General features: G+C 43.8%; 1 protein-coding gene across 1 annotated transcript in view; it reads right to left on the bottom strand.

The window, feature by feature from the left end:
• MTUS1 (microtubule associated scaffold protein 1) overlaps positions 1–23,711 on the bottom strand; it is a 149,696-nt gene that overhangs the window by 21,449 nt on the left and 104,536 nt on the right. The window contains 2 exon segments of the mRNA XM_084759662.1: positions 4,080–4,146; positions 10,047–10,261. Coding sequence (XP_084615788.1) covers positions 4,080–4,146; positions 10,047–10,261 — 282 coding nt within the window.

The following is a 23,711-nucleotide window of genomic DNA, read 5'->3' on the forward strand; positions in this document are numbered from 1 at the left end:
AAAGGGGGAGAAACAAGGAGGCTTCAGCAGAAAGGTGTCGTACACAGAAGGGGTAGCTAAACACAGGAATTAGACCACAGCTGGGACCTGCCAGAAGCCAGGTGTGAGTAAGAAAGAAAGAGCACCGAGACATGAGACACAAAGTCAGGCTCTAAACAAAACAAAAACAAAGTCGGGAGGGGGGGTAAGGGGGAAGGAAGGCATGGACGCTACAATGTCAGGCTTGCAAGTGCAAGCTTTGGTGCCCATGGAAAAGCGAATTGTTGCCGGATGGCAAGATATGCCACCTGGTGGGTAGCCATGGCAGTATCTCCCATGAAAGAAATTATGGCTCCAGGGACGCTGAGGAAGGGCTGGTCTGAGAAGGACTCAGGACACACTGATACGCCTGGAGATAATGTAGCGTGTAGTCGTGTTAGGAGTGTGAGTCAGTGGCTGTCCTGGGTGCTGAGTGACTCAACTGATGCCTCTTGGGACACGGAGGGACACATTTTGCACAACAGGTTTGTATAACAAGATATGCAGAGAACTCTGGAAGCAAGGGGCCATCCGGGAGAAAGTGTCATCTCACTGGGTTGGCTCACCTAGAGGCAGGGCCTGGAAATAAGCACACACATGTACCTCAAGAGCAAGGGGCTAAAAAAAATACACCTGTCACATTCATATGGTTGTATTTCTGTACCACTCTAGAGATGCTCCACAACCATTAAAAATGTCTTCAGTGGAGGCTACCACCCTTGTTAAGAGAATCCAGAGACACGTAAGAACGCCTCAGAAGCATGGCCTCTGTCCAAGAACCCGTACACAAATGAGCACACTGCACTTTCACCTACGTGAAAATTCTAGAAGAGTCAAAACTGATTCTTGGTCATAAAAACCAGATCAGTATTTGCTTCTAAGGGAGGGGAGGCTTAAGGGAGTTTTCCGGGGTTACAGCAATGTTTAACCCCAGTGTAGATTATCTGAGTGTCTGTTAAACCTGATGGACTGGCTAGATAGCTCAGGGCATCCCAGGCTTGCCATCAAACCTGAGAACCGGAGTTTCATCACTGGGACTCTTAGGGTGAAAGGGGAGAACACAATCCTGCAAGCCGTCCTCTGAACTTTACACACATGCTGTGGCACATAAATGTGGATGCACATACAAATAAATGTACTTTTAAAAGACTGATAGGACAGACAGGGACACCAAGGTTGAGTTCAGAACCAGCCTAGTCTACATGGTGCTACCCTGTCTCAAACAAACAAACAAACAAAAAAATGTGGTGGAACAGTAGAAAATTATTGTATAAAATGTGCTTTATTGAAAGAAAGATGGTATAAAGTTATATATATATTCTATTAACAAAGGCAAGGGGCTACGCAAAAGTATGTCAGGATAGTAGGGTGTTTGTTTATAGACTGGTCTTTAAACTTTAAACTCTCAAATGCCAATAAATACCAGTAAGCTACACAAATGGAGAGTTCATCATGATTTTTTTTTTCTTCCCAGAGGAAGTAGGGACCATTAAGGACCATATAGTCTGAAGACGACAGAAGAACCCAAGAGACATTAAATACATCAGTGCACAGCATGGTGCTTACTGGCGTAGGGGGAAGCCTCGTAGTTTTGTTCTGTCTAGACAGTGTTTTCTTGAAGAGGTTTGCACAAGCAACAAGGCTTTCCCTAAAGGGATGTGGGTCAGATAGGAGAAGCATTCTGATTGCATGCCAGGAGGGAAGGCTTCATGTAGGAAGAGACCATGAGAGCAGTAAATGAGAAGGCACCCAGAAAGTCTGTCAGTGGTGGAGGGCAAAGGCGCAGACAGTTCAAGACAGCAGCTCTCTCTTCTTATGCTGCCTACAGAGTTTGTACCACCAAAGAGTATTACAGGTGTTTTACCTCAGGGGATCCTCATGACCACCCTTGGGGGGCACATATATATTGTCACTTTAGAGAGAAGAAAACTGGGGCAGAATAGATATGACATGATGGGCCACGCAGCTTCCCACCCAAGGATTGGCGCCTGGATACTGCCATGCCACAGTCCTACACATTTTATTGCCTCAAGTTGGAAAACTGAGGTTTAGGCTTTGGTGTGTAAACTTTATCTTTTTCCATTATGGACCTTGACACAAATCCAGCTGAAAGCTTCAAGAACTTTCTTCCTGGCCAGCTTCATTGTACCTGTTTAAAGGATGCTCATCATCTATTCGCTGGCCAAAGCAAACCTTTTCCCGAACGCCTTCACTGGTACTTGAGCAAGCCTGTCCGAATGAGTTATTAGCAGAAACGACACCATTTCCCAAGTCCAGCCTAGGGTGACAAAACAATACGGACAGGCCACCCTTCACATCCTGACACTTTGACAGCGGCAGGAAAAGCACACCAGGCCACATTCCCCCTTATGCCAGACGAAGAGGTGAGAGTACAAAGGATGGCTGTTTCCTGACAGGCTGCGAGATAACTGCAAGTGCTGTGGACCTGGGCTCCTATTTAAAGTGCTTAATTGTGAAGAGGATCACCATTCAAGCAGAGTCAATGCGCTCAGTGTCCCCTTCTGTCTTGGCCCGACCTTCTCCTAGAGAGTAGAAACCAGGCTGATCTCCATCTCCAGTGTGTTCTCATCAACTCTGAAACTCACACCAAAAAACAAAACAAACAAAACAAAACAAAACAAAAACCCTCTTCCCTCATCTCCTAACTCCGCATCCATTACAGTACAAACAAACAGAGCTGGTCTTGGGAAACCAATAGGGAAGCAGCCAGATGGAATTAAATGGCGGCTGAAGGCCCCCAAGGTGTCTGGATCAGGGCCGCCCATGCTGTGGCTTCTGTCCTGGTTTGCAAGAGCTCGCCCATCACTTCTGGCTTCTGTGCTCCTTCATCACCCTTCATCTGTTTCCACAAGGGCCCTTCCTTTCTGTAACGTGACGCCAGCCAGCAGGGATGCCTTGTCTACTCTTGTGAACCTCAAGGCTAAGCCAGGAACTGGCCTCTACTCCCATGGGGAGGTACAAGGAGTAGGGAAAGGCAAAATCTTAACCCCACATGCACTAGCCCTTGACCTTTGCCTTGGTTGGGCTGGTGTAGCTGTTGACAAATATTCCCAGTCTAGCAAATTAGGTTGGCGGTAGTTAAACTATGGTCTGGTTCTCAGAGGAAAAACAGGATTCTTTGAGAATTAGATGAAGGAAATTGGCTTTGTCCCTAGCTGCTCCCTCTGAAGAACTCAAGCCTATGCAACACTTTCAGCACAGCCTATCAGCAAGTTAAGGCAAGGACACAGCAAGTGACCTTTTGCTGAACAACTCCAGGTCTAGCTGAAGCTAAATCGGGAATCCAATTCCTAGGCTGAGGGGTCCCCGAAGATGGGGGTGGGGTAGGGGCGGGTGCACAGAGCAATCAGTTCTCTCCTACAGGGAGCTGAGGTGGGAAGGGCAGCCATACTAACTTTGTCCTTCAAATCTAAGGCTCTTTCAGAAGAGCCAAGAAGTCAAACAGCAAACAGCGGGACTTCCTAGAGAGTGCCACAGGGCACACTGCTGTGGCAGTTAGTGGACATTCCTCCCTAGCTCACCCTGACTATTTGAGTAGCACAGAGCACGTACGTATCCTTTTAACTGGACACTCACTGTACACGCCCCACCCCACGGATGTGTAGCATGATCACTCTTATCAGAGAGTAACTTTTTTCAACACGCTTTAATATAAAAAGTGATCCTGGGAAAAAAATTAAAAAGAAAGAAATATGACATAATTAGTCATCGGGAATCCGCACAATTACAACAATCATTCTGTCCCAGTCTACTCGGTATGCAGTATGCGCTGGCTATCAGCAAGCTCCCGTTAGCTTACTCAGACCAGAGCCAGGAATTCCGTGAGCTTCGGGTCACACTGCCAAGATTCAAGAGTAATGTCCACAGTAAGTGTTTGCACAGATACAGGAGAGGGAGAAAGGACAGCCACCATTGTGTAAGTCCAGCCAGAGAGTAGAAGGGAAGGACACATCTGGCAACTTCAATAAAGTTCGGCAGGGGCAGGGGCAGGGGCAGGGGCAGGGGCAGGGGCAGGGGCAGGGAAACAGGCTCTTTCTTACCTAGCTCTCCCCGGAGGTTGACAAGCTCTTGAGAGAGGGTTTTGTGTTGCTTCAATGCTTCCTCCCGCTGCGGAAAACACACATCAGGTTACTAGTGTTTTGAAGAGGGTCCCTTTTCATTAAGGTAAACACGTTTGTCATTACTAGGAAAATGAGACCCAGAGTCCAGAAGCCAAGATAGGAATCTCTTAAGCTAACAGTTTGTGTTGTTAAAAACAAAGCAAAACACAGATGGCCCTTTGCTGTGAAGGAATTTCGTGGTTTGGAAATCTGTATTTCCCCAGGTCCCTGGTGAAACTTTCTTTTGAGGAATTGAGTGGCTATTTAAAAACATTTGCTTTGAGCCTGGAGCTCACTGCATATCCAAGGACCCTTTCAGCTAATGCAGACTGTACTTAAGACGTAATGTGTTCTCCCCTCTCCAAGGGCAATAGAATCCTAATCATTTTAAGATAAATATTTAATGTTCTAAACATAGGTACTTATATGGACTTTGTCCCATATTCACAATAAAAAAGTTTTGTTACAAGGCCAGTCCTATATTCTCAACAAGAAAGTTTATTTTTAAGCTAGGACAAAGAAAGATTAATCTCCTAAAGATTAAAATTAAATTGATTTTACCAGCTATCCACCGGTTTCTAAGAGTTATTACATCACGAAGCAATCATAATTCTAAATAGATTTTACAGAAGTGAAGTAAAGGAAACTAGGAGGCTGTCTCAGTGTTTTAAAAAAAAAAAACAAACCCAAATATCAATCTTGCGATAAAGAATAGTTTTCAGGTTAGTAGCAGCCACACATCCATCCATACTTACTCAAACACAATCATTAGCTACAGTCCCTCAAGGCGAGGATTCCTTGGCGCCAGGGTGAAACTAGGGGAGCGAGAGACTTTCCCAAGCGCTCAGTGAATGCCCTTCCTGGGATCACCTCAGCTGTGGGGCTCCCGGCATCTGGATCACAGTGTTGCAGAGATCCATCCTGAGACTGGCCTCTGCAGGCTAGAGTTTCTTCCCTTTCTGAGCACTCCCCCCGCCCCTGCGCTCCGACAGGGTCTGCGGTAGTCCCTGACAGCCTTCCAGAAAAGCACTGTAAACAAATACTAATTACCCTTGTTGCTGCACGTGGAGGAGACAGGCACATTTTGCTGCTGGGGCAGCCCATTTTCCAGCTTCGGTCTCCAACTCCCCCACCCTCCGCACTGTCCAAGAAGTGCACAGGTGGCCACGCCTCCCACCAGTCGGGTCAGCCCACATTCAGAGCTCAGCCGGGGAGGAGCGCCATTGGCCCCGGTGGCCTTCCCTCCTGTCCCGCAGGTTACCTCAGACTCAGACTCCTCTCTCTCCCCACCAAGCTGATACTGCAGCTTCTGCCTCTGGCACAAGCAGCCAGCGATTACTTAAAGCCACAGCCCTTCATTTATGAGAAAGGAGAGCCAGACATTACCCTGATCGATTGCCACTTACTTAATATCAGCTGGGGCGGAGGAAACAGAAACGGGACCCTCTCTGCGTGGATAATGGAGTTATTTTTAGATGTGTGAGCCTTTTTACTCCCCTCTCTAATTGAGGTCATTAGATTATCACTCTTACTAATAGAAAAGGGAAACTTGTTCCTCTAAACCCATATACTAAAGGCATGGTGAACTAGGTGAAGGGCAATCAGAGGGCCCTGTTGTGATTTAGAATTTTAAATGACATTACAATATAGTCCATTGATGCTTTAAGAACCGGAAGTGCTGACTCGGGAGTTGGAGATCCCTTCTTTTGTAACAGTCTCTCAGTATCCTTACATATAGATAGGTTAACAGTGATTAGAATTTTTAAAGTATTATTTGCCCCACTCCCCCAACCCCGCACCTAGTACAGTTTGACATTAATACTTAATGGAATCCTAAAAGTTTGAAATCACCAATCAGGAATTCCAAATTTTAAAAATAATGAACAATTGCTTTTCTAATGCAAGAACTAAAGTTCGAAGACAATAAAACAACCCACAAATATAATGTTCTTCTCTTTTCTTCCTTTCTTAACTGGCCTCATACTTGCTTTCCTTTGCCTCAGCCTCCCAAATTCTGGGACGACAGGCTGTGCCACCATAGCCTGTGCTAGTTCGAGAACTTTCGTGACAAGCCTTACTTTTATTCATACCCTTTGGATAATCGGCAGGTTGGGTCACTAGAGTGAAGGAAAAGTTTTATTGGACACGAGCAGCAAATCTAAAACTGTGAACTCGCTTCTAAGTCCCCTTTCCCACAGCGGCCAAGTTGCAAACAGAAGTGGGGGAAAGGCGAGCAACTCTTTTCACTTCTCACGTCCATGAAAACTGAGTGGGAGATGCCAAGAGCTAACCCTACAGATGCTTATCTTCAGAGAGCTTCGGTGAAGCCACACAGACTCCCATAAATACACAAGGGGGCGGTGACCTTGTTAACGGGGTTCAGGAGGCAATAGGTGTCAGTGTGAGGGTGGGCGTCTCTCCGAACTCCACTTCCTTTAACCACCCTCAGACTCCGCCAGTTCTACACAGCCAGGGGACAGCAAGGCCAGCTGTCACTCTGTCTCGATGGCCGGAAGTGAAGCGGAATGTGGGCGGGGCGGGGAGCCTGTCCACTCTTCCTTCATAGTGGGTTTCTAACCCTCGGGATTTTGTCCTTAGTGTCACCTTTGCTCTGTAGAGCTGAGCACTGAACCACAGAAGGGATTTCTTTACACCCTAGAGGGCTACTGTTCCATATTCCCTAGGTAGGTACACTCCTTCCTCAAAGGAGCCTCCTGTTGAGACCACGGCAAACAACTCTGAGACTGAGGTGGAGCTCAGGGATAGCACCTGCTCTTCCGACTTCAACCGCAGCATACACGTGGGTGGCCTGTAGCATGCGTGCGTGTGTGTGTGTGTGTTTGTGTGTGTGTGTGTGTGTGCGCGCGCGCGCGTGTGGTCCCACAGAGTAGCACTGTCCAGCTCCTGCTCAGCATCCTAAGATCCTCTGTTCAAGTCCGAAGCTATCCTTCCTCCAAGATCTCATCAAGGCTACCCCCTCTTTGGATCCCTGGCTTCCTTAACCTGACTCATTTTATGCACTTTCTGGAAAGCTAAAGGTCAGAGACGACATCCCCTCCCCCAAATGCCCAGAAGGGATATTTCTCTTTCTGAATTGTGAGTTATTACTCGGTACTAAGTACATTTCATATTATATGCCATAATAATATGTAAGAAAGTTAAAACATTAGTGCCTGCTTTCAAGGAGCCTGGAAGGGGGGAAATGCCCAGGACCAAATCTTTGGTCATCAATCAAAGCAGATGATACCATCTGAGGAGAAGCAGCACAGGACTATGGGAAACTCAAAGTGCAGCCTATAGAACGCATACTATAACAGACATACTGTTAATTTCTGCATGACTGTCTGGATTGCTTGCCCTTTAAATGTACTTACTATTTACTCCCAGATGATAAAATACATTCTGTCAGTTACAGATTTTTTTTTCCAGTTGCTTAGGTTAGTGTCTCTGTCATAGATTATAAACCATTTATAACCCAGAGAAGAGGTTCATTTGATTATCTTTGTACTAGGACATGCAGACCCCTCCCCCAACACACAGTGAGACTAGAGAGAAGGGCGGGGTCCACACAAAGATGCTTTCGTACTCGTGCGTTGAATATATGAAGTACTGTAAAGGGAAAGAAAAAAATGGGATTCTCCATAATTTAATTAGGGTTGCTGGGATGCAAGCACTTAGTGGCTGGCTGGCGTCCCATCCTGTGCCTGAATTCTGCTGGCTACTGAGTGGCATCAACAACACAGGACATTTTACAGGAAAAGGCTGCATCAGACAGTCTGGACGTGGCTATGTCTGATTTCCTCCATATCATCCACACAGTGCTTTTACCACTATGGACACCTTTTCTTTTCTTTTTTTCCTTTAAATCTAACATGTAAAATAGACTACTAGCATCATTTAAAATCTGACTTTTTTTTTTTTTAAAGGTGCAAGTCTAGGTCAGATTCTATTTGAAAAAACAAAAGCAAAACACAACAACAACAATAAAAAACTATTTGGTCTTGTTTTTACCTTACCAAGAGGCCCTTTAATGGAGACTAGGGTTTCTAACACAGTGAGGGTTAAAAGTGTCCAAATGTTTCAATAATGAGTACAAAAGGAAAGGGTTAAGGGAATTTTAATTGCTTAACTCTCCCCACCCACGCCTTTCCCTTTCAGCTGTTTCCTAAGAGTGCCTTGTACACTAGGTAACCAGAGAACAGTCACTGATAAGACAAAGAAGGAGTAAAGGACTTTCATGTGGGGAGTTTGTGTACACTGTGTAAGATGTGTCTGGGCTCCGCCCTCTCTCTTCACTTGTCCACTCAGGTGTGGTCTGTCTACTACAACACATAAAATAATAAAATATACTTGGGGAAAAAAATAGTAACAAGAACAGAGTGAGGAGCTATCACATAGAAAACAAAACAAAACAAAAGTTCATGGAGTCCAGAGAGTGAGTAGAAGATAGAAGGCCCAGGAGTCTCCTTAAGAAGAGGGATCCTAGCCGGGCAGTGGTGGTGCATGCTTTTAATCCCAGCACTTGGGAGGCAGAGGCAGGCAGAGCTCTGTGAGTTCGAAGTCAGCCTGGTCTACAGAGTGAGTTCCAGGACAGCTAGAGCTGTTACACAGAGAAACCCTGTCTCCAAAAACCAAAAAGAAGAGGGCTCCTGGGCCTTATTTATTAGAGTCACTACTGCATAGCCTTTCTGCTGTGGTTTGGACAGAAGCAGCTCCCTAAAACACTCAAGCACTGAAGCCTTGACACCCTACCATGCTGGTCCTGGGGAGAGATGAAGTCAGATCAGCATCCTCCCAGTCATCCGTGGGATAGAGCACTGCTGAGGTCAAAGCTGAACGGGCTACTAGAACATCATCGCAGGAAGTCAGTATTTAAAGTGGGGCTTTAAAAAGGTGTGTTCTGTGCCTGGTCTCTTCCTTTCTCTTTCTCTTCTCCTTCTCTACCATACATATTTGTACCTTCCATGGGATGCTCCTTCCAGAAGAGGCCCTTTGAGAGATTAAGGCAGTTGAATGGGAAATTCCTGCTTTCTTCTCAAGTACTTTTCAGGACCTTGGCCCACAGAGGATCAGTGACGGCAGCACTGCCTTCTTTACTCAACAACAACTTGACCATCCTATCTGCAGAATCAGTCTATAGGAGGGGTGCAGGTTGTGACCCTCAGACGCTGACTTAGGAAGGGCTGAACCTGCAGGAATGTGAGGGAAGCATCAACCAGGATTGACACTGCTTCCTGTCTGCAGCCACGGACTCTGCCCTGATTTATTTGTAAATTCCCATTCATTATGGTTTGGGGAGCATTAATAAGATAAATAAGTGCTTGCTAAGTGCCAGGCATTATGAACAAATGTTAACTCCCCTCTTGCTTTTCCTTCATCTCCCTACTGCATACGTGCCTGAGCATTTGGCAGTGGGGGTTACGGTTAAAAGGACACCAGTATCGAATTATAAAATCCTATAGTCCAAGTAGGTAAGTCAGAATGATTCCTAAAAAACATATGTAATTTAATAACTTCCTAGTGGGCATATTTTATTTTAGTAGTTTTTTAAAAAAAAAAAAAACTCAGATCAAATATATACACTATCAATATAAAATATCAATAAAATATTCACATACCTTTTTTATTCTAAGTCTTTAAATAACCATGCCCTTAAAGACTCAGAAACCTGTTGCTCAATTCATACTGGTTATTTTACAGATGCTCAAGAACACTCGTGTGCATGCACACAGTGTATGCATGGAAACACACACACACACACACACACACACACACACACAGACGAGGGTTTGAGAGAGAGAGAGCGGAGAGGGCAGTGCCAGGTCTTCTAAGCATTAACTTAAACATATTTGTACGACACATATGAGCACCCTCCTCCCCTACCAGCCAAAGGGTTCACATCCTTACCTCAGACAGGAGGTGCTGTATCACAACCGTGAGTGCTTCAAACCTGGTATTGCCATAGGAAAGAAGCTGCTTGAGGTGCAGGATGAACCCACTTTGGTTTTCACATCTTGTTTTGTATTGAGCCAACTCAAGGGTTCTTTCGGAGGACAGCGCATCTGGAGCTGTCTGGGTCTGGATGCACAGGCTTCTGGGATTCTTCTGCCTGCCCTTTTCAACTGCAAGAGGAAGGGATGAAAGGTGTGTGAGGTTAGTTCTTCATAATCACCGCCACACACGGGTACAAGAACAGCTTACTATGCCCACCGAAAAGCATCTGGACAATGTTTCGATTGGAAAACGCACATGGAAGCAGTCGTGAATTGATTAGGGATCAGGATGGTTGGAATTCATAAATACAGCCAGGGGCTTTGGTTCCAACTGTGAAGATACATGGGGAATTATGCATATGACCCAAACAGATCTAGCAACTCAGAAACATAGAACCTGGAGGCAAGATAGTGATTTCATGACGTTTATTTATTTGTTAGTTTTGGGGTTTGTTTTTGTTTTGGCTTTTCGAGGCAGGGTTTCTCTGTACACAATCCTTGGCTATTCTGGACTTGCTTTGTAGACCTGACTGGAACTCACAGAGATCCGCCTACCTCTGCCTCCTGCTGGGATTAAAGCCGTGCACCACCACCACCACCACCACCCCGCCGCTGCCTCCTGGCTCGGCTTTTATTTTGAATTCGTCATTGTTGTGTGTGGTTATGATGTGTATTCTTATGAGTACATGTCCTTGAATACCACGGTGTTCCTGTGGCAGTCACAGGGCAACTTCCCAGAGCCCCGTTTGCTTTTACTAAGGGTCCCAGGATCAACTCAGGTCACCCAGCTTGCATGACAAGCACTTTCACCTGCTGAGTCATCTCTCCAACCCAACTTCATAGTTTTTAATCTTCCAGTTAAGTTGACAAAGAAATCCGACAGGCAAAGGCCCTTTTCTGTGTCTTCTGGGTGATCCTGTGGGTTCTGTCTTTGAGTCTATTTATGGATGAATTACATTTATTGATCCTTACATATTGAGCCTATATCTCTGGAATGAAATCAACTTGATCAGAGTAAATAATTTTTTTTTGGATAGGATCTTGAAATCTTGAATCCGGTGTGTTAGTATGTTATTGGGAATTTCTGCATCTATGTGTCCATCACAGGGATTGGTTTATAATCTCTTCTCTCTCACCATGTGTTTGGCGGGGGGGGGGGGGGGGGGGGGGGGGGGGCAAAGGAGGAGTGAGTGTGAATCTGGTATCAGAGTAATACTGGGAGACATAGTATTTATTACACAGGTTAAACACAGCAGAAGACAAATTTACAGCAGGAAGAGTTAATACATAGTATTCAACTGATTTTGCATGTTGGAAAAATAACAAAATACTGAAACTAACAGTAGTACATTTCAAATCAAGGGTGTATATATATGGTTTCTCTGTGTAGCCTTGGCTGCCTGGAACTCTCTTTGTAGACCAGGCTGGCCTCGACTCAGAGGTCTGCCTGCCTCTGCCTGTGGAGGTCTGGGGTTAAAGGGTTAGGTGTGCACCACCACACCCGGCTCCCCCCTTTTTGCTTTCAAACAAGAGGTGAAAAGGTATAATTAAAAAGAGAAGAAGGAGAGAGGAAGGAAGGGACCAGAAGGAGAGGAGGGAGGGGCCTATAATCAGGATATAAAGTGAATAAATTATTTAGTTAAAAAATAAAATAAAAAGCAGAGAAGACTTTTAAAAAAGAAACCTCTGTTTCCAGCAGAGTGACCCCTACTCTGATATGATAAGCACCAAGGCCCCATATTAAGCTTGAAATGCTTTTCTTTCCTCTTGCATTTTCCTTTTTAAAAATCTGTTAGAGTTGAGCAGGAGAGATGGCTCAGAGGTTAAGAACCCTGGTTCTTCTTCCAAAGGTTAAAAATACTGGTTGTTCTTCCAAAGGTCCTGAGTTCAATTCCCAGCAACCACGTGGTGGCTCATAACTATCTATAATGAGATCTAGTGCCCTCTTCTGGCCTGCTGGCTCACATGCATGCAGAAAAATGTATAAAGAATAAATAAATAATTTTTTAAAAATCTGTTAGGCTGGTCCTGATGGCACATGCTTTTAATCCCAGCACTTGGAGGGCAGAGGCAGGTGGATCTCTGTGAGTTCCAGGACAATCTGGTCTACACAGTTGTTGTAGGCCAACGGAGACTACACAGTGAGGCACTGTTTCAAAATAAATGAGTAAATTTGGTTTTTAAAAGCTATTCCAAAATGTATTAGCCATAGAAAGAAATGATTTTTCAAAATCAATTTTTGTTTTCTGTAAAATAACACATGTGAGCAGAAAAGTCACTACACTTTTGGTCCATGATAGGTTGGGTTTTTTTCCTTCTTCTACAGATGACAGATGGACATAGCCAAATCTACAAACGTATGTGACTGCCCCAAATGTGTAACATAAATACAGAAGCAATGAACAGAAGACACATCACCAATACTAGACCAGGGCCAACTCTGAGCCCTGAGGAATCTTCTGTGTAGAATTGACATACCCCCCCCCCCCAAGTCCCTGCAGAGGCAGTATGGCCTGTGCTCCAGGCCCCATAGTAGTGGCTGCCACCACTTTGCTGGAAGAGTGCCCTGAGGAGGCCATGTTGGTGCCACTGGGCACAAGAGGCTAAGGAGAAGATAGTCCGGAACTTACCTAGCGCCTACATTTGTTTGTTTGTTTGTTTGTTTTTTAATTAGCATGCAAAGTAATAGGTTTCATTATAGTATTTCATAGAAAATTTGTTTAAGTTTTAAAAAGTTCTCCACGGTTTCTTGTTGATCCTCCCATCACAGGCCTTCTGTGCACTTTCCACAGACACTTCTTTGGGTGTTGCCTTCCTTGTTGTCTTTCTGGTTATTGCCACGGTCTGAACCACAGATGTCACTCCAAATCAGCACACACACTGAGGATCCCACCTTTTGCTACTCTGTGGTTACTGTAAAGAGCACTATATGCCTGAATACATTGCTTTATCTTATGCTAAGTGCAAACTTTGTTCTGAAAGTAGTAACAGTGAGTGGGGAAAAACGTTCTCAAACACACGCTACTATTCCGGATTCACCCAAGACACTGGCTGAAGAGATTGTTCACTTCTCATGCTGTGTTTTGGGAATAATTCATTTTAAGTGAAAATCTTTTTCAGTTCTGGAAGCATTCCAAATCTCAAGCAGCTTCAGATAAAACAGGAAGCATTCTGCTTAGTGTCTGGAAACAAACAGGCCCAACGGTCAAAACAAATATAAATATGAAAGAGAAAAGAAAGGCATGTGAAACTAAAAAAAAAAAAGTAAAAATAAATGTTTCCTTATTTTGACAAGCCATCCCCCGTGGCACTGTCCGTGCTTGGTGGTGGCAAGTAAATTTGACAGAACCTTTTAAGCAGCAAATTTTTCCTCCATTTCTCAGGGAACCACAAACTATCATCCAGGAGTGCTGGGGGGAGGGAGGGAGGTGTAACGTGTGACGTAAAGAGACATCTGGATGTGTCCCAAGAGCCAACGGTTCTTGGTTATACTCAAAACAATACCTAAATGTCATGTTACAGTTAAAACAATATTTTGAGTATCACTCAGATACAAGTGCTCTTGTTTCCTGAAGCTGCTGAAACAATCCCTAGATTTGACAATCCTCAAGTCTAAATGGACTAAAATCCCCACTGTGTCTTACAGTACCTGGAGAGGGGGAAGGTACCATTCATTCTTTCCTGGCTGTAGTTTTTAAGTTGCTTACCACTAATTGCCACTTCCCTATATGCAGACCATATTCAGCTTGATATTGCCATAATAAAGTAGTCCAATAAAATCAATGAATCACTCACTATATTAATGACAAAATCTGAATATTGAACAGCTTACCTACACTTTCTGTGTATCAATTCCTCAACATTTGTCTTTCAGAGTTCCTATCGCTATGATGAAACACTATGTCCAAAGCAACTTGGGGAGGAAAGGGTTTATTTCAACTTACACATCCATGTAACAGTCAACCCCTGAGAGAAGTCAGGGCAGACACTCAAACAGGACAGGAGCCTGGATGCCATGGGGTAATACTGCTTACAGCCTGACTCCCTATGGCTTGCTCAGCCTACTTTCTTTTAGCGCCCTGGGATGGCACCACCCACAATGGGCTGGGCTCTCCCAATAATTAAGAAAATGCACCAAAGCCAGATCTTATGGAGGCATTTTCTCAACTGAGGCTCCCTTCTTTCAGATAACTCTAGCCTGTGTCAAGGTAACATAAAATTAACCAATACAGTGTTCTGAGAAACTACATTAGCCATGTAATAGCTAAGAACAATGGCGTTTTTACTGCTCAGTGTTCTCTCTCTCTTTTCTTCTCTTCATTGGGCCCCAGTCTCTTTGTAGCCCAGGCTAGCTTCAAATTCCTGGGCTCATGTGGTCCTCTGCTATAGCCTCTGGAGCAACTGTGACTACGGGCATGTGCCACTCAGACTTTACCTTTTTCTGATCTTCGGGTACCCACATAGGGAAGGCCAGTACAGGTGAAAGTGTCTCTCTGAGATGGCCTCATTTAGAACGCAGGCCACACAGTCACCATTCCCACACACTCCAGAAACTGGACTGGCTAGCATGGTAATTTATTACATATGTAGAAATCGAATGTACTCAATAGGCTTACACTTTTGAAGCTAACGGATAAATGTATTTGCGAGGTGACTCTCATCTGCTCTCTGCTTTCCCCACAGTGTTGGGGATCGGACTGGGGCATTATACTACTGAGCTACATCTGAGGGTTCAAAATGCACTTCTCCCACTTGCATAGGAATGCTCTTCCCCATAGGGCCATCTCCCCAGCACCCGTTTCTACACTTTAAAATGACAGGGTAACAAATTTTAATATAAAATAAAAAATAAAGACACTTATTTTCAAGATGATTAAAATGAACTTTGGGCACTTAAATCCTTACTCAACACTCAGCCAGCAAGAAAATGTAAACACAGGGTTTGGTAAGGGCTTCAACAAGATTGACAACCGAGGAGGAAACGATGCAGTGGCAAGTTTTTTCTAGAGTAAACACCTTCCATTGGGCAGGGTGCCCTCTACCTGGGATCAGACAAGCACACTGTGACCTCAATCTTTGCTCCACATACTATACTCCCTTAGGAGAGCAATCTCCTGCCTGGCAACTGATGACCCAGTTCACACGTCCTTCCCTGTCCCCATTCCTGAGGATCAGAGAGAATACAAAAATCCCCAGTGATGTTCAAAGCCCCGGGCTCATAGAAACGGATTGCTTCGTAACGTGAAAAGCCGAGAGTTTCCCCCCAAAGTCCTATGGGATTTACTATTTACATATCATAACATGACAAATTTAGCATTCTATGAAGCAAACATTCACCATCTCTCCTTACGTGCCTTTACATGTTTATCAGGATGAGGATGTTACTGTTTTGATAATGCGGCTGTATTTTAAGAGATTATATATCTATGTATCTATTAACAGAACAAGATCTGATTTCAATGAATCCATTTAATCTGAGACCTTAAAATTATCAAGAAAGCAACTACCTTTGCCACTTTTGATCTATATGTACTATGGATTCAGTATGGTAAAAAAAACAAAACAAAACAAAACTGGAAAACAAAACTGTTTTGTTCATGGACATGTATAAGATGTGGGTCCTAGGACTGAACCCAGATATCCAGGCTTGGTGGCAGGGGTTTTTTACCTGCTAAGCCACCTTGCAGCCTCCCAAAAGTTTTAATCAAAAATACTGCTCACAATTCTACCACAATCAGGGACAGGACAAATTGTTCATTCTGTCCATATCTATTTGATATTGTACTTGACATCTTAGCTAGAGCAAGAAGACAACTGAAGGAGATCAAGAGGATACAAATTGGAAAGAAGAAAAAATATCTTCATTTACAGAATATATCATAGTATATAAAAAATGACCCTAGAAATTCCACCAGGAAACTCATATGGCTGATAAATATTTGCAGCAAAGTAGCTGATACAAAACAAAACAAAACCAAAAACAAACAAACAAAAACCCCAAAAAACAAAACAAAACAAAAAACCAGTCAATGGCCTTCTTATATACAAATCACAAATGGACTGAGGGAAAAATCAGGGAAACATCACCTTTCACAATAGCCCCAAATAATCTAAAATACCTTGCAGTATCTCTAACTAAGTGAAATATGTATGTTATAAAAACTTCAAGTCTCTGAAGAAATTGAAGATACCAAAAGATGGAAAGATCTCTCATGCTCATGGATCAGTAGGATTAACATCTTACCAAAAGCAATCTACACATTCAATGTAACCTCCACCAAAATGCCAACACAATTCTTTACAGATCTTGAAAGAACAAGTCTCAACTTCATATGAAAAAGCAAAACAAAACAAAACAAAACAAAAAAACAGAATAGCTAAAACAACCCTGAACAATAAAAGAATTGTTGGAAGTCTCATCATCCTCAAGTTCAAGTTGTACTATTAAGAACCTCATGGTAGTGGCATAAAAATAGACATCCTGATCAATGGAACTGAGCTGGAATGGAAGAGCCAGACACTAATCTATACACATATAAATAACTGATTTTTTTTATAAAGAATCCAGAAATACATACTGGAAAAACAACAGCATCTTCAAAAAACTGTGCTGGTCTAACTGGATGGCTGCATGTATAAGAATGTAAATAGATCCATATTTATTGCCCTGCATAAAACTCAAGTCCCAGTGGATCAAAGACCTCAATGTAAGACCACATACACTGAACCTGATAGAAGTGGGGAAGAGCCTTGAACGCTTTGGCATAGGAGACATAGTTCAGCACTAAGACTGACAATTAATAAATGGGACCTCATGTAAGGGAAGGGACACCATATATAGGACAGAGTGGCAGCCGACAGAATGGGAAAAGATTTTCATCAACTACACATCTGATAGACGACTAATGTCCAAAATATATAAAGAACTCAAGAAACTAGATCTCAAAAAGCCAAATAATACAATTAAAATATGGGGTACAGATCTAAACAGAATTCTCAATAGAGGAAACTCCAATGGCTGAGAAACACTTAAAAGAAATGTTCAATGTCCTTAGCCATCAGGGAAATGAAAATCAAAAGTACTTTGAGGTTCCATCTTACGTGTGTCAGGAATGGCTAAGATCAATAACACAAGTGACAGCTCATGCTGGAGAGAACGTAGAGCAAGAAGAACACTCGTGCATTGCTAGTGGAAGTGCAAACTTGTACAGCCATTACAGAAATCAATACATAGATTCCTCGGAAAACTGGGAATTGATCTACCTAAAGATCCAGTTAGACCACTCTTGGGCATATACCCAAAGGATGCTACAACCTACCACAAGGACACTTGCTCAACTATGTTCATAGTGGCTTTATTCATAGTAGCCAGAAACTGAAACAACCTAGATGTCCCTCAACAGAAGAATGGATAAACAAGATGTAGTACATTTGCACAATGCAATACTACTCAACTATTTTTTTTTTTAAATGACATGAAAATTTCAGGTTAATGAACTGGGAAAAAAGTCATCCTGAGTGAGGTAACCCAGACCCAGAAAGATAAATATGCTATGTGTTTGCATATTAAAAAGAGATATTAGCCAACAAGTAAATGATAATCAAACTACAATCTGTAGATTTGGAGGGGTTAGGTAAAGAGGAGGGGCCTGGGGGTGGGGTGGCGCACAGATTTCCCTACGAATGGGAAATAGATTTTTTTTTTCTGGCAGATGGGGAGAGGAGAATGGAGATTAGGTGGGGAGTAGATGGAGTGGAGGGAGAGGATGAGGATGAGGAGAGATGCCTGGAATTGGGGGACATTTGGAAACCTAGCGCAGTGGAAACACGTTGGAATGTATAAAGGCGATCCTAATGAGGACTCCTAGTAACGGGGATGATGGAGCCTCAACAGGCCATCTCTTGTCACCAGGCAAGTCTGCCAGTGGTGGGACTGGGTTGCATTAAATTGAATTGTTGGCCAAGGGGGTCCCACGGAAATTCCCGAAGAACACAGGCTATTGGTAAGACAAATGGTCGCTCTCTATTGCCAAGGACAACACCCACACAATTCATTGAACACGAGGAAGTAAGGCTGGAACAGTCCCACCTACACTCTAGCGTCTTTGGTGCAGGAAGGTACTCTGCAGGCTACTGAAAGAGAAATATCAACATCAACCTTCGACCTACCATCTATTCTGCCTGCAAAATATGCCAGGGACGTGGCTAAATGGCGGCACAGGGATTTTGAGAGTACCCAACCAAGATCTGATTTGACTGAAGGCCTACTCCAGGAGAGGGAACTTGTGCCTGACACTGCTTGGGTAACCAAGAACCAGTGAATAGACAGCTCAGAGACCTAGGGTAAAAACCAAACATGACTAGTCTTAAACAGGTATCAATAAAATGAACCCTAAAGCTATTCTGCTATACTCACAGACCAGTGTCTTATCCAGTCCTCATTAGAGGGGCTTCCTCCAGCAGGGGATGGGAACAGATGCAGGGGGACCCACAGCCAGCCATTCCATGAGAGGGCCTAATTGGAGGTCTCCATCAAATCCCTCCTCCTCAGAGTTCAGGGAGCACTGAGGAAGAGGAGTCAGAAAGAGCCAGAGGGGATGGAAGACTCCAGAACAAGGTTCTGTGAATCAACTAAGCGAGGCTCATATGAGCTCATAAAGACTGAGGCAGCAAGTACACCCAGGTCTATATGAATCTACACCAGACCCTCCAACTTTGTATCACAGCTATTCGCTTAGTATTTTTATGGGACTCCTGACTGTGACAACAAGTGGATCTCTGACTCTTGTGCCTGCGTTTGGGTCTCTTTTCCTCCTGTTGTGTTGCTGTGTCCAATTTTGATATGATAGTTTTTGCTCCGTCTTATATTTTATTCTGTCATGTTCATTTCTTATTTTTTAGAAGCCTGTCCTTTTCTGATGAGAGACAGAAACGGAATGTATCTAGAAGGGAGGAAATGGGGGCAGGAACTGGAAGGAGTGTGGGGGTGGGAGAGATTATAATCCGGATATACTGTATGAGAAGAGAATGTATTTTCAATAAAAAGAAAAATAATAAAAATTCTCACTTGAAAAACAGCTAAGCAACTAATTGAACAGGTTAATTTGTCATCTTACAGAAAGCATGTCACTCCATTAGACAGACCCCCCCACCTCATTACTAAACATCTTTTAGAGAGAGGCTTACGCCCCACCCCCAAACTCAAAGCCTAACTATGACATAGAACAGCTGAGGGGAAACCCACCTTCCAGCCAAACACGGCATCTATTTATAAAATCTGCTTGTTTTCCTAGTTATTCAAATCTCATCACAGAAAAGAGCAGCAAGAGTGCTTTGCATTTCATGAAGCATGAAAGACACCTACAGGTGCATCTATTTTTCTACACATGTTGCCCTATTCACTATTACTCATTATAATCTACCATAACAGGGTGGGGGTGGGCACTGGGAGCCCAGCAGGGACCATCTCTGGGGATAGCATTGCTATTGCTTTGGGATGCAGAAAGACAACCCGAACCTCTACCAGCCAAGACAGTCAAATGGAACCCACGTCTCTGCACTATTATCAACCCCACATCTCAAAGTTCCAATAGGAATGCCACGCACTTGCTCTTGCAGTCGGTGTCTCCCTGACATGTGGTGATGGGATTGTGCCCTGCAAGACTCCACGTAAAGTGTTAAAATGAATCAGTGGGGACACATTTTCTAATATTGAGCACCTAGACCTGCAATGGTTACCTAAATGGCTGCTGTGCCTTCTGCAGCTGTCTGGAGAACGCAGCTTAATAAACTGGTCCTTGCTTTTGAGAAACTCGTGCTGCAGACAGAAGTATGTCACCAGCCTTGGGAGTGTGGCATATGATGATTAGACACTGGAATCATAGACACACAGTGGGGTGGGAGTGCAGGCACGGAATGTCCTAGGTGTGTGTGTGTGTGTGTGTCAGGGGGCAGAGTCTGGGCTGAGTTTGCTCATGTGGCAGACAGATAAGTGAAGGAGGTTGCCAGGAACTGAAGACACAAAGGCAGAGACTCAAAGGCCCCAAAGCCTGTGCATCTCAACACAGTCACCAACGCCAACATCAGATGAAGCTGCTGGGAGTACAAACAGGAGGGGCAAGGGCATGGGCGGACGCCCTGCAAGCTTTTATCTCATAGGAAACAGAGAACAATGATGCGCAGGGTCCTGTGGGGGGAAAGGAAGATCTGCAGGGGCCAAGCCAGAGGCAGGGAGGCCAGAAGGGAGGCCCGAGGCCCACAATCTGGGCTCCATGACAGTGAGAACAGGCAGGAAAGATGAACGGGTATACGAGAGGCAGAACAGGAGGCCCACACAGTCAGTCAGGTGATGCTGGCCTCAGTGCAGCACCGGCTACCAGTTGGGAGCTGTAGATTGACAGGCAGAATGAGGACAAGTGCCGGAGGAGGGGAGGAGCTCGGAGAGCCACGTGAGGAAGGCGTTAGAACCTTCTCTCACACTCTGCTCCTGAATCTCCAAGAATAGCCCATTGTAAACTCACCTCCTCTTCAGGTTAATCACTGGCCATGTCATTTTCTCAAGGTGCAATCAAGCCTAAAGGCTGGCCCCCAACACACAGGAGTATGAATACACACACACACCCTAGCTCTATGGATGGTAATCTATGCAAATCTTTTCAAGTTTTCTATTTATTAGTTCTTATGTCAGCAAACATTAGCTTACACATGCAGCTATGCATTCAAAAACGACCTTGAGTCTGTAATCCTCCTGCTTCCCCCTCCATTAACTCGAGGGCGGCAGGCATGCGTGGTTTATATGGTGCTGGGGATTGAATTCTGTGTTTCACTCATGCTAGACTAGCACACAGGCAACAGTAGTTAAAGACGGTGTCTCTGTATTTAGCCCTAACTATCCTGGAATTTGCTATGTAGACCAGGCTGGCCTTGAACTCACAAACATATGCCTGCTTTTTTTCGTCCAAAGTGCTGGGGTTAAAGCATGCACCAACACACCCTTTCATCTCCATCTTAACAGTAGTTTTTTGTTTTTTGTTTTTTAAATAGTAGTTTTCTGCCTCACCCTTTCAACTTACCAACCTTACTTATCAGAGACCTAAGTCACTGCTCAGTAACATAAAGCCTGCTTATGCCACTGGTGTGTTTTTGATTTTACAAATAACAACATGCACTAACAACATGTCCTTTCTGATTAAACACATGGAAGAAACCCAAACAATGTCCTGTCACCACTAGGAACTGATCTCCCAAACATGCTGTAGCAGCCTGCTAGGGTTCCCTTTCAGTTATTCCTCCAGAGTATTAAGACTTCAAACTTGTAAATAGTGTGTCTTCTGTGACATTTACATCCTGAGTTAAGCCAACTCGATGCTGTTACTGTTGAATCACTAAGGCCAAACCCTATGGGTGGGTTCTGTGTAGCCACAGATGGCATCCCCAGTGCTCAGATCACTTTGCGATTGTTTATCATAAAGGGCACGTCTGAAACCCAACAGCTAAGTGTGGACACTTGTTGACATAACACACTTAAAGGTCACAGGGTCTCCAAACTGTATCAAAGTTGTTAAAAAGAAAAAACAAAACCCAAAAAAGCCTACAATCTCAGAATAATGGTTAAGCACATTCTTATAAAAGAACCCAAAATTCAAATAGCCAGTTAAAAATTCAACATTAGGAATACTTATGTAAACAACAAAAAAGAACAATGTTTTTAAAATATTCACCTCCCCACGTGGGCCGTACCTAGAATCAGGTTATAGAAGTCACAGGGAAAGGGGAAAATCTCTCAGCCCTATGGCTTTTGAATATTTGGTCCCCAGTTGGTGGCTGTTTGAGGAGAATTAAGCTGTGAGGTCTTGCTTCCGGGGAGGGGTACCAGGAGGGACAAGCTCTGAAGTGTCAGAAGACTTCCAGTTAGTGCTCTCTGCTTCCCACGTGTGGAAAAAGATGAGCACTCTTAGCTGTTGCTCCAGCCACCTGCCACCAAGCCTTCCCTCTGCCATCAGAGACTCTAATCCTCTGTATGATAAGCCCAGCGAAACTTTCTTTATAAGTTGCCTGGGCTGTGGCAATTTATCACAGCAATAGAAAAGAAAACTAACACAGCCCCTAAAAGATTTTTTTAGTCTTACTTCTCCCCAGGGCTACAAAATCACAGATGAAAGTACTTCCAAAATAATCAGCAGTACAGCTAAGGGGAATGAAGAAGGGAGCATTAAAAACCATAACGGTTGTCTTTTTAACTAAGACCACAACAGTGTGTGCAAACACGACTTTTATTCTGGGTGGGAGAGGGTCTTGCTCTCTCTCAATACTGCCTCAGCCTCCCAAGTGCTAAGATTACAGATGCTTGGCACCACGCTTGGATGTGTTGTGACGTTTTGTCTGGCTGTCCTGGGCCTTGCTTGCAAACTAACATGGCCTTCAACTTCCTATCTGCCTTTGTCTGCTGGGTGCTGGGATTAAAAGCATGTACCATAACACCCGGCCATAACGCATGTGATTTTTAATTACAATGATTTGCTATGTTCCTAGTAAGTAACTATCAGTGTGGTCAGAGACCAGTGAAGGCATCAAAATGGAAACAAAACGAAGGATGTAGCTATACCTTAGGACAGTGAAGTGTGTTAGAAATGCATCAGTGATCTGTTGCCCTTCAATCTGGCCCATTATATGTTCGACAAATAACCAAATCTCTTTTTACATATAAATTGATGTGTGTATGCATGCATGTATATATGTATGTATGTATGTATATATTATATATATAATGCAAACTATATAGTGGTTTCAATAACACCCATTATGTTGGTAATTGAGAAAGGCACATATTTATCTTAACAGCACATTAATAGAATAACCATAAATATTCTACTAAGCAAATATATATAGTAGTAAAAGACACATCTGAAATATAGAACATCTTCCTTAATGCATTATTTTAAAATGGAAAGTTAAAGTATTTCAAGCAACTATAGCCAAACATTAAGACTTCATCCAGTAATAAGCTAGCTGGAAAGTTAAAGCTAGTTATCTCGGCTTGATACAAACTAGAGTCGCCTGTGAAGAGGGACCCTTACCTGAGAAGTCACCTCCATCAGGCTGGCTTAGGATCATGTCTGCGGGGCACTGTCTTATTTGCTAATTGATGTGAGGGAGCCTGGTCCACTCTCAGCAGCTCCATCCCTTGGCAAGTTGGCCTGGCCTTTGTAAGAAAGGTAGCTGAGCATCCAGCCAGCAGTGTTCTCTATGGCCTCTGTTTCAGTTCTTGCCTCCAGGCTCCTGCCATGGCATCCCTTGGTTTTGGTCGGAGTTTTATTGCAACAACAGAAAATCAAACCAAAACAAGTGCAAGTATTATAAATACTTAACACTGACAACAAGTAAAAATGGCAAGGTCTGCTATAGATTCTATTGGTTAAATAATATTCTGGCCTTCATTCCTAAATGACCAGTAAATAGGCTCTGAGAAATAACTGTTCTGCTATTGGGGCACAGACACACCTACATGTACTTCAGGAACTAGAGAAAGCAAACACTCAAGCACTCAGTTTCTCAGCCTCTCTCTCTTTTAGATCTTTCT

This window comes from Acomys minous (assembly GCF_964271855.1).
Source record: "Acomys minous genome assembly, chromosome: 15".
NCBI classification, from domain to species: Eukaryota; Metazoa; Chordata; class Mammalia; order Rodentia; family Muridae; genus Acomys; species Acomys minous.